Source organism: Merops nubicus, unplaced genomic scaffold (assembly GCF_000691845.1).
Source record: "Merops nubicus isolate BGI_N331 unplaced genomic scaffold, ASM69184v1 scaffold1992, whole genome shotgun sequence".
NCBI lineage: Eukaryota > Metazoa > Chordata > Aves > Coraciiformes > Meropidae > Merops > Merops nubicus.
Window position 1 is genome coordinate 62003 of NW_008594285.1, and position 14854 is coordinate 76856.

At 39.3% G+C, this 14854-nt stretch overlaps 1 protein-coding gene across 1 annotated transcript in view; it reads right to left on the reverse strand.

The window, feature by feature from the left end:
• Nucleotides 1-14854, reverse strand: part of HERC1 (HECT and RLD domain containing E3 ubiquitin protein ligase family member 1) — a gene marked incomplete at its 5' end in the record, with an annotated part of 61823 nt that overhangs the window by 6814 nt on the left and 40155 nt on the right. Inside the window, 15 exon segments of the mRNA XM_008935720.1 lie at nucleotides 1-60; nucleotides 1406-1575; nucleotides 2258-2360; nucleotides 6113-6235; nucleotides 6718-6873; nucleotides 7585-7766; nucleotides 8204-8342; nucleotides 8817-8942; nucleotides 9045-9110; nucleotides 9855-10148; nucleotides 10467-10640; nucleotides 11604-11705; nucleotides 12281-12427; nucleotides 13441-13555; nucleotides 14031-14230. The exon segment at nucleotides 1-60 is cut by the window's left edge and continues 15 nt beyond it. Coding sequence (XP_008933968.1) covers nucleotides 1-60; nucleotides 1406-1575; nucleotides 2258-2360; nucleotides 6113-6235; nucleotides 6718-6873; nucleotides 7585-7766; nucleotides 8204-8342; nucleotides 8817-8942; nucleotides 9045-9110; nucleotides 9855-10148; nucleotides 10467-10640; nucleotides 11604-11705; nucleotides 12281-12427; nucleotides 13441-13555; nucleotides 14031-14230 — 2157 coding nt within the window.

Here is a 14854-nt window from a genome sequence, read left to right on the forward strand (position 1 = left end):
TCCCTGCAGGACTGTTACTAAGGTTGGTTCTCTGACGTGGTTGGTATGGCCCAGTCCAAGCTGGCAATTTATAACAGACGTAAAAGCGACAAAGAAGATTTGACAACTTTGATGATATTTCTAAAACCCTCTGAGCAAAAATTGTCCTTATCTACAGAATATATTGGGATAGAAAATAGTTACTGTATATATCATTTATTACACTGCCATTTACCTAGCTGGCATGTTCAATAGAATATTGGATCTGTACTCAGCAGGAGTAGCAGGTCTAGGTGTCAGAGACCTTAGAACGGCTGGAGACTTTTTGCAAGCTCTTTTGGAAACTGAGGAACTGATTTATGATGCTAAGTCATCCATGTTGCAGTCTTTCTCATGCATAGACAACATAGCTCATGTCTCTTCTGTGGTGTTTGAATACCGTTTTTGCTCTAGAACATAAACTCCTACAATAGTTTATGAAAGCACAATTTGTGTAAAGAGAAAGTTTACTGAAGTTATTCAGACTTTTTACTGAGTTTCAGATTATATTCAAATTTAATATTCTAAAAGGGAAATTTTCATATTAGAAGAACAGAATTTTTTTTAACTACTTCATAGAAAACATTTTTTTTGCATTGCAGGAAAATCATATAAAACAGGTTTTCAGAATGAAGTTTCTCTAAATTCTTCACCCTAACAGTGTTTTTCTATTGCAGAAACACGAAGTAAGTGCCCAACAGAAAAAAGGAAAACCAAAGAGGTTCCTCTCAAGAAACTAATATAAACAACTTGCTCAACAACCCTTCTCAAAAACTCAGTCCTGAAATACCAGAGGACAAACTTTGCCCAAGCTTCCTGAAGAACAAAGAGCTAATGTATCAAGAGGCTCGCTCTTACATACTTGTAGCATGTCATAAAGCTGCAAGTCCTTTCAAAAATTTGAGTTACACATGGAGTGAGGGAGCATAACGGACTTTTAAGGTCAGGGACAAAATTAGGGTCCCAGAGAAAGGAGAGAATTTACTATTTAATAGTTTTTTTGACTTTAAAAAGTAACTCCTAAAAAATTAATTTATACTTTCTTTATGAAAAGCATCTAAAGAATTCACGAATCTGATTGACACTAACCATAAATTTTATTATGTTGGAAAAAAATTATGACATCTCAACAATCAGGTAAAAATCTGTAGTGTTTTTAAAAAAGCTTTGATTAGAATAATTTGGGTAGAATGTTTTCAGTGTAAGAGCATAGGAAATAAAAGAGAATTTAACAGAAAAGCCTAAAATGTTATTGCAGCTGAGGAGGGGAAGGAGGAGAACAAAACTAAAAGCTTTTTTCTGCTACAAAGGAAGGTATTGTAACGACAACTGTAAAGTAAAATTCTAGCCTTATAAAGGTCAGAAATAAAGAGGGAAGAGTACGTACCTGCCCTTCAGAGTTGCTGCCCCACGCATACACATCCCCTGTAGAAGATAAGGCTAGCGTATGCTCTGCTCCCACAGCTATGTCTTCAATGAAGACTCCTGACAGGACCGGAACTTGTTGGGGTCTGTTGTGATTCCGAGCGCGACCTTCTGGCAACCCTATCAGGCGATCTAAAATTGCAAGCACACGTCTATATGTATACAGAACACTAAAAAGCTAATTTTACTTGGGGGCAGAAGTCAGGGAGGGAAAAAAAGCAATTCTACATATTCTTGGAACTGGGACACGAGTGCAGTTGGTTAGGCAGAAATCTAGTGTTTCCTGCAAAACTGTGTTTCCTACAGTGCTCATTAATATTGCTAAAGCAGTTACTTTCACTTGAACTCTGAAACAAGATCAAGTTCTATTAAAACAAGACTTCTACATATAAAGCTATGGCTTGATAATACATATTTGAGAAGTTTAAACACGTATCGTTCGGTGCACTTGGAAACTCTCCTGTCCAGATTTCTAAACAGTTTGTGTAGGCATATGCTTTACTAGACAAAGTAAACTTTTAAGTAACCCAATGTTTTTTGACATGTGAAATCTGAATTTTAGGAAAACACTCTTCAAAATGTAAACTAGCAAACTGCAAGGCTATCCTGTCATCAAACTAGATAAAGCTACAAAACTGGATTTTATGCATATGTTAAAATGGCATTGTTGAAGTTACAAAATCCAAATTAGGTCAGCACGGATCTAAAAAACAGCATTAGGTCAACCTTATAAGTATGTCTTAATATTCTCTCTTTTCACTTGCAATACATGCAAACCTAGAGTTGCAAAGGTTCAAATATCATATTGTCCTACCTTGTCCAAACGTATACACATGACCATCTTTTGTCAGTGCAACAGAAAATTGGGTTCCACAGGCAACTTTTTTTATTCCAATTCCACAAAGAATATCCACTTTCTAAGGGGTAAGTGAAAGGAAAAAGAGCTATGGTTATTATAAGGATATAAACTGAAAGCAAACATTTAATCTGTAACTCCTGCTTCCAAATTGGCAATTTTATCATTCCCAATGTACAATGCATACACCGTAGGATTACTCTATTGCCTGTACATTAATACAGGAAGCTGAGACACAACTTTTCTCGTTTTCTTCAGTGGAACTGACACCTTATTTTATGCACAATGATTCAAAATATCTTTTTTTTCACTGGGAGTGAACAGGGAGTTGCATGGGAGGAAGTAAATGAGTGTGTAAACCACCTTTCCCCCAAATTCCAAAGTAAGAAAGCTCTCTTCTTTAAGCTTATCCTAGATTTTAACTATTTCTATTGCCACTGAGATAAGGTCACTATTATTTATGCAAAATAGCTTTAAAAAACAAAGTTTTAAATGAGATATGAAGGGGGATAGGGGTGAACAGGACTTTAAACGGGAAGGGGGACAAGGTTAATAATAATGTCAGGATTATCAGTCCAAAGAGACGGGACGACACACCAGAGCTGGAGGAAAGGGGTGACTGATATAAAAGCCATCAAGCTGTTGCCCTGAGGCATGAGGTAGATACTGCACTACAAGCAAGGCCTAACAGGGATGAGCCAGGGGCTTCTGAGGAAAGAGGAACCAACAGGGCAGCAGCCATGAAACGCCTTAGAGAAATAAGAGTGTCCCTCTAGGAAGGTGACACGACTGGCAGCCCAGCTGAAGTGTCTCTACACCAATGCACAAAGCCTGGGCAACCAACAAGAGGAACTGGAAGCTACCGTGCTACAGGAAGGCTATGACACAGTGCCTATTACTGAAACCTGGTGGGATGAATCCTAGCACTGGAGTGTGGTTATCAAGGGCTACAGGCTCCTTAGAAGAGATAGGTGCAGAAAAAGGGGGGGAGGTGTTGCTACCTATGTTAAAGAATGGATAAACTGTGAAGAGTTGTCCCTGAAGAAGAGCTACGAGAAGTCTGAGAGCCCACAGGCAAGAATTAGGGATCATGATAATAAAGGGAGCCTTGTGGTTGGTGTTTTCTATAGACCATCTGATCAAGCGGAGGCTACTGATGAAGCCTTCATACTCCAGCTCCAGGAGACATCTCACTTGCAGGTTCTCATCCCACTGGGGGACTTTAACCACCCTGACATCTGCTGGAAAAGTAGTACAGCAATCTGCAGGCAATCAAGGAGATTCCTGGAGTGCCTGGATGACAACTTTTTTAAAGCAAGTAATAGACAGCCCTATGTGAGGAGATGTGGTTTTGGACTTAATGGTGATCAACACTAGTGAACTCCTTGGGGACATCAAGACTGGAGGCAGCCTGGGCTGCAGTGACCATGCACTGGTTCAGTTCACTGTGCTAAGGGGTGTAGAACAGATGAAAACCAAAGTCAGCACCCTAGACTTTAGGAAAACAAACTGCCACAGTCATCAGAGATAAAGGAGCAGAGCAGAGCACGCATATCTCTAAGGAGGCTTTCCATAAAGCACAAGAGCTCTTGATACCCATATGTAGAAAATCAGGCAAGAAGGGAAAAAGACCATCATGGCCGAGTCATAAACTACTGGGTGAACTAAAGAACAAGGTGAAACTGCACAAACAGTTGAAATAGGGACAGGTGTCCTGGGGGGAATACAGGGAAGCTGCCCTGTTATGTAGGGATAAAGTCAGAAAGATCTCGGTGCAGCTAAAGCTCAACTTAGCAAGGGATACAAAGAAAAACAAAAAGGGATTCTGTAAGTATCTAAATCAGAAAGAGAAGGTCAAAGAAAGTGTACCCACGCTTGTGATAAACAACAGTGAATTAGTAACACTGGACGAGGAGAAGGCTGAGGTACTCAAGAAGTTCTTTGCCTCAGTTTTCACCAGCAACCCTTTTCTTCACAGCCCTCAAGTTGGTGGCCCAGAGGAAAAGGATCTGGTAGACAAAGTCCTTCCCACTGTAAGCAAGGACAAGGTTCACAACTAGGTGAGGAATCTGAATGTAAATAAGTCCACGGGACCTAATGGGATGCATCCCAAAGTATTGAAGGAACTGGCTGATGCAGTTGCTGAACCACTCTCTATAATATTTGAGAAGTCATGGTAATCAGATGAAGTCCCTAGTGACTGGAAAAAGGGTAACATCATGCCCATCTTTCAAAAGGGCAAAAAAGAAGACCCTGGGAACTGCCACCCCATCAGCCTTACCTCTGTGCCTGGGAATATCATGGAACAGATCCTCCTAGAAGACATGCTAAGGCACATGGAGGACAGGGAGGTAATCCTAGGTAGTCATCATGGATTTACTAGGGGCAAGTCCTGCCTGACCAACCTAGTGGCCTTCTATAATGAAGTGACTGCATCAGTTGACAACAGAAGACCTATGGATGTTGTCTATCTGGACTCCTGCAAGGCCTTTGACACAGTCCCCCACAACATCCTAATCTCTTATATTGGGGAATTACAGGTTCAGTGGGTGGACTGTTCAGTGGATAAAGAAATGGCTGGATGGTCGCATCCAGAGAGCAATGGTCAATGGCTCGATGTCCAGATGAAGGACGGTGATGAATGGTGTCCCTGAGGGGTCTCTGCTGGAACCAGTGTTGTATAATATTTTCATTAATGATACTGACAGTGGCATCCAGTGCACCCTCAGCAAGTTTGCAGATGATACCAAGCTGGGAGGTGTGCTGATATGCCAGAGGGACGGCAAGCCATCCAGAGGGACCCGGATACGCTGGAGAGGTAGGCCCAGATGAACTTTATGAGGTTCAACAAGGACAAAGGCAGAGTCCTGCACCTGGGCCAAGGTACCCAGCACTATCAGTATAGACTGGGAGAGGGTTTACTGGAGAGCAGTCCTGTGGAAAGGGACTTGGGAGTGCTGGTGGATGAAAAACTGGACATGAGCCACCAATGTACAATAGCAGCCCAGAAGGCAAATCACATCCTGGGTTGCATCTAAAGAAGCGTGGCCAGTAGATAAAGAGAGGCGATCCTGCCGCTCTAATCTGCGCTGGTGAGATCTCACCTGGAGTCCTGTGTCCAGCTCTGGAGCCCCCAGCACAAGAAGGATGTGGACATACTGGAGCAAGTCCAGAGGAGGGCCACCAAAATGATCAAGAGATTGGAGCACCTCTCATATGAAGACAGGCTGAGGGAGTTTGGGCAGTTCAGCCTGGAGAAGAGAAGGCTCCGGGGGGACCTTACAGTGACCTTCCAGTACCTGAACGGAGCCTACATGAAGGCAGGGGAAGGTGTATTCAGAAGGGTTTGTAATGATAGGACAAGGAGTAATGATTTTAAACCACGAAAGGATAGATTTAGACTCAATATTAGAAAAAATTCTTTACTATAAGAGTGATAGATCATTGGAATGGGCTGCACAGAGACCTAGTGGTGGTGGTGGTCCCAACCCTGGAATCATTCAAGGTCAGGCTTGATAGGGGCCTGGGTGACCCGGCCTAGGTAGAGATGTCCCTGCTTGTGTAGGGAGGTTGAACCAGATGACCTCTAGAGGTCCCTTCCAGCCAAAAACATTCCATGATTCTATAAAATGCTTCAAAGTACCAGCCTCAGCATAACATATCATGAGAATTATTTATGCCAGATTGGATTAGAACAGTACACTAGGTGGAATTAATAATTTAACTTCTGAACAACATACTATGAACACTGTGTAACATCTTTACCACCACCGAAAATTTGTGCAAAAGAATAATTTCTCTTTGAATTCTAACCTGTGGTGAGGATTTTGCAGTGGAATTTCCCAGGCCAAGTTTACCGTAATCTCCATCTCCAAAAGCCCAAACCATTGAGCCATCTGTTGACACAGCTACAGTATGATTGAGACCACAGGCCACCTGGTTGAGAGAAATACATTATTACCATCTTTTTGCTACCTTACTACGAACTCATACACCCCAACTGTCATAAGGAAAAGAAAAAATGTGCTTTAAAAAACAAGTATCCTTTTAAAACCATGAAAACTTTCATTGTTTGTGTTTTAAAGATACTCGGGACTACAGCAGTACTCTTTAGTACTTTGCTTCCTCTCAGCTCCTAGAACCACGGACAGTAGTATGCTACACAAGCTCATTGTTTAAGAATATAAAATAGTTCATAAATTCATGCTTAAAAATGCTTAAATCTTGAAATGTTAAAACATTAAAAAAAATGGGCTGTTTTCCAGATCAACAGAGTCAGGAAAGCAATTATTTAAAAGATTATCCATGGTCAAATTCTGCCATCATAACCAAAATATAAGCCAAGGTTAAAAAAACCCAGAACACTTCAATGTTTAAAACATCAGCTTTAAACAAAGCTAGCTTTAGATAAATCATGCCTGTCCAATCTGGTAACCTTCCAGCGCCGTCACTCTTTCTGGAAGTTTCTTATTGGAAGTATTTCCAAGTCCTAAACGACCATAATCACCATTTCCAAATGTAAAAAGTTTGCCATCTGCTGTCACCACAGCTGAGTGTTTGAAGCCACAAGACATCTGGAAGCAAAACAAACATAACTTTTACACACTTTTTCAATTTGGAGGCAAAATTATATTAGCTATTACATGCAAACTTGTAAGACCCTTTTTCCCTCCTAAACTATATTCGCTTTTATAAGAAGCTAAAATACAGATATTTTAGTATTAATGATTTATCCAACAACTTATCTCTTATTCTTCTCAATAGTAACATTGGGGACAGCTGGATATCTGCATGAAGAAAGGCTTTCAGGTGTTTTATTCATTTACCAACTACTGTTTTCTGCAAGCATATTGCTTTTATGTACAAATAGTTTTATATAGAAACATCCAGCCAAATGTGTTTATTTTCGCATTGTTACAATGTATATTTAGCACTTAGGAGGATGTCTCAGTATCTATTTTTGTAGGTCAAAGTCACCTAACAAAGACCAAAGGAAGCTTCTAAATCATGTCTGTATTTTGACAATCTTTTGGTCATCCCTCTCTTCTATGCTCTAATTTTTGTCAGCAGTAACAACTGCCAATTAACATCACACATCAACAACGAGCTCTGTGATATTAACATCCTTCAACTGGAAATTATCAACTTGGTTCACAATGCTCAGAAGTACTGTTTTAATTCAATATATGAATTCAAACCATCAAGACTGGCAATGGTTCTGGAATGTTCCTAACAGCACGTTACAACATCTGTAGTTTGTAGGAGACAAGAAAGTATTTTGGAACCTGCACTACTTCTTCTCCTTGCAGAGCCTCGATCTGTCTAGGCCTGCGTTGTCTGTCGCTGTTCCCGTGTCCCAGTTTGCCATAATCTCCATCTCCCCAGCTAAAGACTTCCCCACTTTCTGTTAGAGCCATGGAATGTCCATCAGATCCACAAGAGGTCACTAGCTGTGTTACAACAAAGCCTGTTAAAGACAAATGAGAAAACAAAGTTTATAATAATCTCTTTATCCAAGTGCCCCTAGTGGTAGCCAATGAAGTCTGGGAAAGGAGCCACCCACAGTAACAGGTTTCATTACAGCAATTTATTTATTTTCGCTTTAAACAATACCTTCATCTTCTCATGTACAACCTATGTTTCTGGCCTGCCATTAGTTTTGAAATGAAAATTCCTATTCTGAGCAAACACTTTTCCCTGAAGCCTTCTTAAAATTAAGAATTTTTAGCATATTATTACTTCAATAAAATGAACACCTAGTTTATTTGTTGAATTTTGAAATTAAGGACTACGGTATTTTAATGCATAATTCTGCAAAAATAGCATCAACACAAATAATTATATTTACCCAAATGCTCATTTGTGCTCTGTCAGATTGACTCATTTCACATCCAACAATTTTACCTTGCAGTGCCGAAATGACTGTTAACACGTGAAGATCATCTGAATTTCCCTGTCCCAGCCGCCCATAGCTCCCTTCTCCACAAGCCAGAACTGTGCCATTAGCTTGAATGACAAAAGTACAGTTCTGACCACACACAACCTGGTTTAGAAAGACACAAAGGAGTTTTGACAATTTTTGTGTTAGAAGCAGCACCACAATAAAAATTACTTCACTGAAACTTGCTACTACTTTTGGCAAACTTTCTTCCAGTGGCAGAAATCACAATATACTCCTACCTGAGCATTTAATTTTCCATTCCATTCTGAATGCCAGTTATTCCAATTTTACTCCATAAACCAATATTGGCACATGTATTATGTTAAAGCTGTGCAGGTATATTGTCAAATCATGCACAGATCAAATAATTTTGTTTTGTCAGATTTCAATGGCTTCTCAGTTTGAATTTGTCAAGTTAATTAATTAGACTTCCTCTTTAGTGAAAACATGTGCTTTGGGGGTAATTTATAGTCAATCCAAACAACAAATTGAAAACATATTTAGAGAGAAATTTTGACAAACTGTACAAAGAATACACGGTAAATGAGGAACTCCTGTTTTTAAGTGATCACATACCTGCTGAGCCTGTGAGAAAGAAGGTGCTGCTACTGGTATCACGACATTTCTACCAGCTTCAGCTAACTGTCCATGTCTTCCTGCTCCCCACAGATACACGTCACATTTGCCTCCCAAGTGCCAATCCTATGGAACAGCACGAAAGAATATTTTAGAACAAGAGTATTTTCAACAGCTTATGGTGTTTAAAAAGAGTTAAAAAAACCCCAAACCATCAATTTTACCAACCTCTGGCCTTGATGTTGCCCAAGACATTATCTGTTCATCCATACCATTGATCCATTTACTGTTATCCTACACAATGATAAGCCACAGTTACCACACTCACTTAAAGAGATGCACATTAATTTTCTGTTATGTAACAGATATTTTCCTTTCTAAAAACAATACTGACATTCAAATGACTCTAAATGGTAGAGCCATGAGAACAAATGTGTGCAGACTCAAATACTTTATTTTAGTCCACAGGCCTATTTCTTTGCTACAGATATCTAGCAATGACACTATTATCCATGACTTGCAATCCAAATCAAGAAACGAAAACTGAACAAAATTCATTATTTTCCTATTTATTAATGCTTATGGCTTTTTGAAGGGTTACTTGCAAGCACTGGCTTAAATTTTTTTAAGCTTGCCGATAAAAAATTCTTAATCCAAAACTTCTATTTCTTTCACGTACCATAACAAACCATAAAGACATTGGCACTAGCAAAATAATTTAGTGTAGAAAAGTGACAAAGAGTTACACTAAAAATAGCACTGTGAAGCTTTACCTTTCTTGCTGCTATCCTATATGAAAATTACTGTTGCACTTTTCAGTTGGTTTGGTTTTTAATATGCAACTGACATGCACATGACACACACAGAAAGCAATCTTTGCAGTATGTTCTAACCAGCTAATTAAAAAATAAGCTTACACTTACGGCTGGTGTTTATGCTAATGAATATAAATCTTTACAGTTCCGAGAGGTTAACTGCACCATACCATATGCTGAATAACAACATGTTTTGCTGTTGAGACAATATAGCACATTTTACCATTAGGAGAGTAAGCTCATCCTCTGGAACAGGCTCCAGGTCTGGAACACTAAAGGATTCTGGGAACTGTGCTCCCTTGGCCAGGGCTTCAGCAGCTTTTATGGTGGTAGAGAAACACTCTAGCCAGGCCCATTCCGTGGGATTCCAGGCTGAAGGATCAGGGAGGCAGTTCTGGTGATGAGGTGGTACTGGAGGATTGCACAAGAGCTGATCTAGGTGAAGGCCCACAGCGAGGGATGCCAAGCACTGCATGTAAGGACTATGAACAAGCTGGTCTCCACAAACAACGTGGGGCTAAAGGGGGGGGGGAGAGTGGGAGAAATTAAACATGCAAAGTCAGAAATATATATTAATCAATTCAGAAATAGGAGTTCCTTCAAAGCTAGCCCTGTAGAAAAATACCTTCCTCCATGCTTAACCAAAGCTTTTCTAACATTTTAAACATTCAGCAGTTCAGAGACTACTAGCTTAGAGAATACTGAAAGGCATTTGCAAATAGGACGAAGGAAAGTCTTCTGGGTTCTCTGTGGTGAAAGACAGAAACCAGCTGAGAGCTGAACAGCAACCTCATGCCAGACACAAATTTTACAGGTTTGCATTAGCTCTTCTTACCTTTTCATAAGCATACTGCTCCTGAAGCATTATTGGCAAACGTTCCAAGAAAGCTCGCATGCAATGAGCCATATTTAATCCTAGAACACCTTGCTGTTTCAGTGCAGTCCTACATGTTGCAAGGACATGATTGGAAGAGATCCACTCTGACGTACAGTTCACTACCAACACATCCTGTTTAAAAGCAGTCACAAGACACATTAGAAATTAAAAGCAGGATTATTCAGCTCCATTGTTTTATCACCAATCATCTTAGTTTCCACAGGGGCCAGAAAATACATAAGCTTGAATATTTTTGTTTGTTAGTGAATAATCTGCTGACAAACGGTACAGAGCAGCCAATCTCCATCTGCCACTCCCTCACATTCCATGGCAACACTATGATTATCACTCCACTGCAGAATGCAAACATGGTAACAAGCAGAGATCATTAGCCTGAATGATGTAACCTTAGTTTAGCATTTAGTTAAGGTATAACACCTTAAAGATTTGCCTTATAGTATGACCTACAATATTTGGTCTGAATTCAGAAAAGACTTTTATAGAATCCCAAAATACTTAGAATCACATGTAGCCTGACTCCACTAAAAGGATTCATAACTTCTGCCATATTTATCTTCGTTTGCAAAGACTGCCATCTTTTGAAATAATCAGCTCTTCGGAAAATTCTGTTCAGATGCCAGCCGTTTCTGACACAACAAACGCTGAAGTAAATTTTGCAGCTCCTTAAAAATATCTGAGGTTGAGGCTGCTTTAGATTAAGTTAGATCCCAAAAGCATCAGGTTTGCTGGGGAAATGAAAGATTTCTTCTTTATGTTTTCTGCCTATTTTTGTTGCTCATTTATGGCTACTGTAATTAAACAGAGAAGCTGATGTGTAACTGTGTGCAGCATCCTTCATAAGCACCACCCTGCTCCCCTAAATTAAACATGGGATACTATTTAAAAAAAACCAGGCTTTTTAGGGTCAGGGCATAGCTGAAAGCCAAAACAGTGTGTCCTTAAAATATAACAGCTATTTCTATCTGCATATTTCTTAAAAAATCAGAAAAAGAGGAGGGGTTGGGAGGGTGATAAAAACAGCATTTTCTTTTAGTTAAAAATTTGAAAAAACATTACTTTAACACATAGTGTCACCTTTGATCTGTTAGAGCAAGCAGCTACTCCAACGTCAGGTATCCATACTGCAGTCTGAATAGCTCCAGAACCTATGACCACACTCTGCAATACCGAACCATCCTAAGGAAAGAAGCGTTTTGAGTCAGTGTGCACGCACAGCTACCTTGCTGTTTAAATGCATACAATCACATTCCTAAGGGATTACACTCTCTCCCAAGCTGTTAGATAACTATCTAAAAAATGAAATGTTTATGCTAAAAGCAAAAAAATTCTAGTATTGTTATCATATTAAGGATATAATGTAACTAAGGATTTTAAGATGTTTAACAATCCACATTATCTGACTCTTGGACTAGTTCTTAAAGTAACAGAGTATTGCTACTAACTATAAAGAGAGGAGTGGCTCATTCTACAAAGCTTAAATAAAATGACCAAGCCTACAGAATGTATCAATAGTAGAACCATAATATATAAAATACTTCAATGTTAAGTACAATTTCAATTTATATTTTACTCTTTATCATTTTATACCATTATTTTATGCCACACTTTCTCTAATGCTTCTAATATACTGGGAGGGGGAGGGAGGAAAGAAAAAGAAAGTTAGTCTGATGACTTGACTATTTTAGATACTCATTCTTAAAAAAAAAAAAAAAAAAAAAAAAAGAATCATGCCATGTCAAAGACAGTCTTACCCGCAAAGACCAAATATTCATGAGACCACCAAGTCCACCAGATACTAATGCCAGTCCATCAGGACTGAAGGCAACAGTCCGAACAGGAGTAATATGTCCTCTGAGTTGAAATACACACTTGACTTCTACTGCTTTTCTGTATCCATCCTGCAAATCATTTCATAGTTACACAACACTGAACTATTTACAGAAAACAGAACAGCATAACACCTTCTGTATTCTGTAATAAATACTGAGCTTCCATAGAGATGGGGTAATTTCCATAAGATAATAAAAAAGACCAATACTACAATAACATTTTACAAATATCTTTGTGGTGTTATCATCTTTCCTCCACTTACAAAATATCATCAACATTAAACGCATTACAGTTCATGTAAGTGAGATTGATCTTGAATTAATTTTATCTGGAAAAAATTCTAAACTCATTCAATTTTAGCAAAACTTTATCACCTTTAAAAAAAATGAGAACAGGTGGAAACATAAAAATAATTGAGGGCCAACAAAATGATCAGGGGAATGGAGGATCTCTCGTATGATGAGGATAGGCTGGGGGAGTTGGGGGAGTTCAGCCTGGAGGAGAGAAGGCTCTGGGGGGACCTTACAGTGACCTTCCAGTACCTAAAGGGGGCCTACATGAAGGCAGGGGAAGGTATATTCAGAAGGGTTTGTAACAATAGGACAAGGAGTAATGGTTTTAAACCACGAAAGGATAGATTTAGACTCAATATTAGAAAAAAAGTCTTTAACATATGGGTGACAGACCAATGGAATGGGCTGCCCAGCAAGGCGGTGGAGGCCCCATCCCTGGAATCATTCAAGGTCAGGCCTGATGGTGCTCTGAGTGACATAGCCTAGGTAGAGATGTCCCTGCTTTTGTAGGGAGGTTGGACCAGATGACCTCTAGAGGTCCCTTCCAGCCTAAAACATTCCATGATTCTATAATCTTTTGACAAATAAAATCCATTGAAACCATTTAAATCCATTTTTCATGTCCTGTTCTGAGAATGCCTACACATATACAAATGCAATATAAACTTTTTTAGCAAATGTCTTCTCTCAGGAAATGTTGATATTTGAGTAAGTCTCTCATGTTCTTCTCCTCCAGTTTCAGAATGAGTAAAGAGAATTTCTTAAAACACCAAATTTACTCCTTTTACCTTGGCACTTGTTTCTTGGTCCCACCATCTTTCTGAGCAAGTTGAGCTGGACTGCAGCGTGACTACTATGTCCTGGGGAACAGTCCAGACACACACCAAACCATTGTGGCATCCTCTACAGGAAGTCAGGGTAAATCAGAAAACAAAGTAAAGGTATTGACTAACAAAATATCAGCGGTCTGGTATTAACTTAAAATATTAGTTGTCTTCACCACCTTCTTACACAACTATATTGTATCAACTAATCTGAAGTGGAATGGCATGTTCTCAACAGAGAAATGCATTTTTTCCTATCCCTTCCCGATGTAGTTTTTCGATTTTTACTAAAAACATATTCTTAGAAAAATTATTTGAACAAAGCAAAAAAAAGCAGGACCACTACACACAGGGCTCATGCCATGGAGAAAACATCTGGTGACACAATCAGAGCCTACTCTTTCAATTTGAATTCTGAAGCCTTCTGATCTCATGGCAACCAGCTTGTGGAGTCAGTGTTACTTTTAGACAACACTCTTCTTTGCCCTGGACACTAGGGACTGGTAGGAAAGACCTGCAAAAGAGCTACAGAAACAATTTTTTAAATTACATACGTAGCTAGTAAAAGCTGCAACTTCTGTCCTTTCCCTGGAAGAGCACACCAGGCAACGCCATTCACAAGAGCTGGATGGGACAGTGAATGCAGACGTCTCCAGCTTCCTCCCATATATCCCCAGAGTTTCACTGTTTCTTCTCTGGCACATGTCAGGAGAATCTTACCATTTGGATCCCACTTCATACTAACAATCATATCCTATTGGATTTAAACAAAAAAATAGTCTGTATGAAGTAACACAGTAAGAACAGACAAAATTTAACTCTCAGAGCTGATATAATGTTTAATTACTAATAAGATAGAACGTTCTCAAACCATTACAGAAATCGTGAGTTGTAATTATGACATCTTAATGATCATAACTTTTCAGAACTATCAAATTCGAACTTGAGGCTACCCAGAGAGACTAAAGAGAAAGCACAGAGGAAAAAATAAGTTCTCTCTTCATTGCACATCCTTCTGGACTTTTCTCCTCCCTGCCTCCCCAAGCAGACAATTTTTCCTCCTTTTTCTATATAATGAAATTCTAGCATGTATTGCCCTAATGGTACACAGCTCATGAACATTAGGCAATTGGCCAGAGGTACCTTTGAATCTAACTGAGGTAGGAAAGGAGAACAGCCATAGTAGAAAAGGCAAATATAGTTTTATTGTCACAGCATGACCCCTTCTGCGACTACCATGCTTCAAATACCAAGACCAATTCACAGGAGCACTCAAGATGCTTTTAAGTACAGAACATAGGTATGTGTTCTTAATACACACTTAACTTCATAAATCACTTTCAAATAGGAAAAGAAAGCTTGAACAGATCTTTACCTA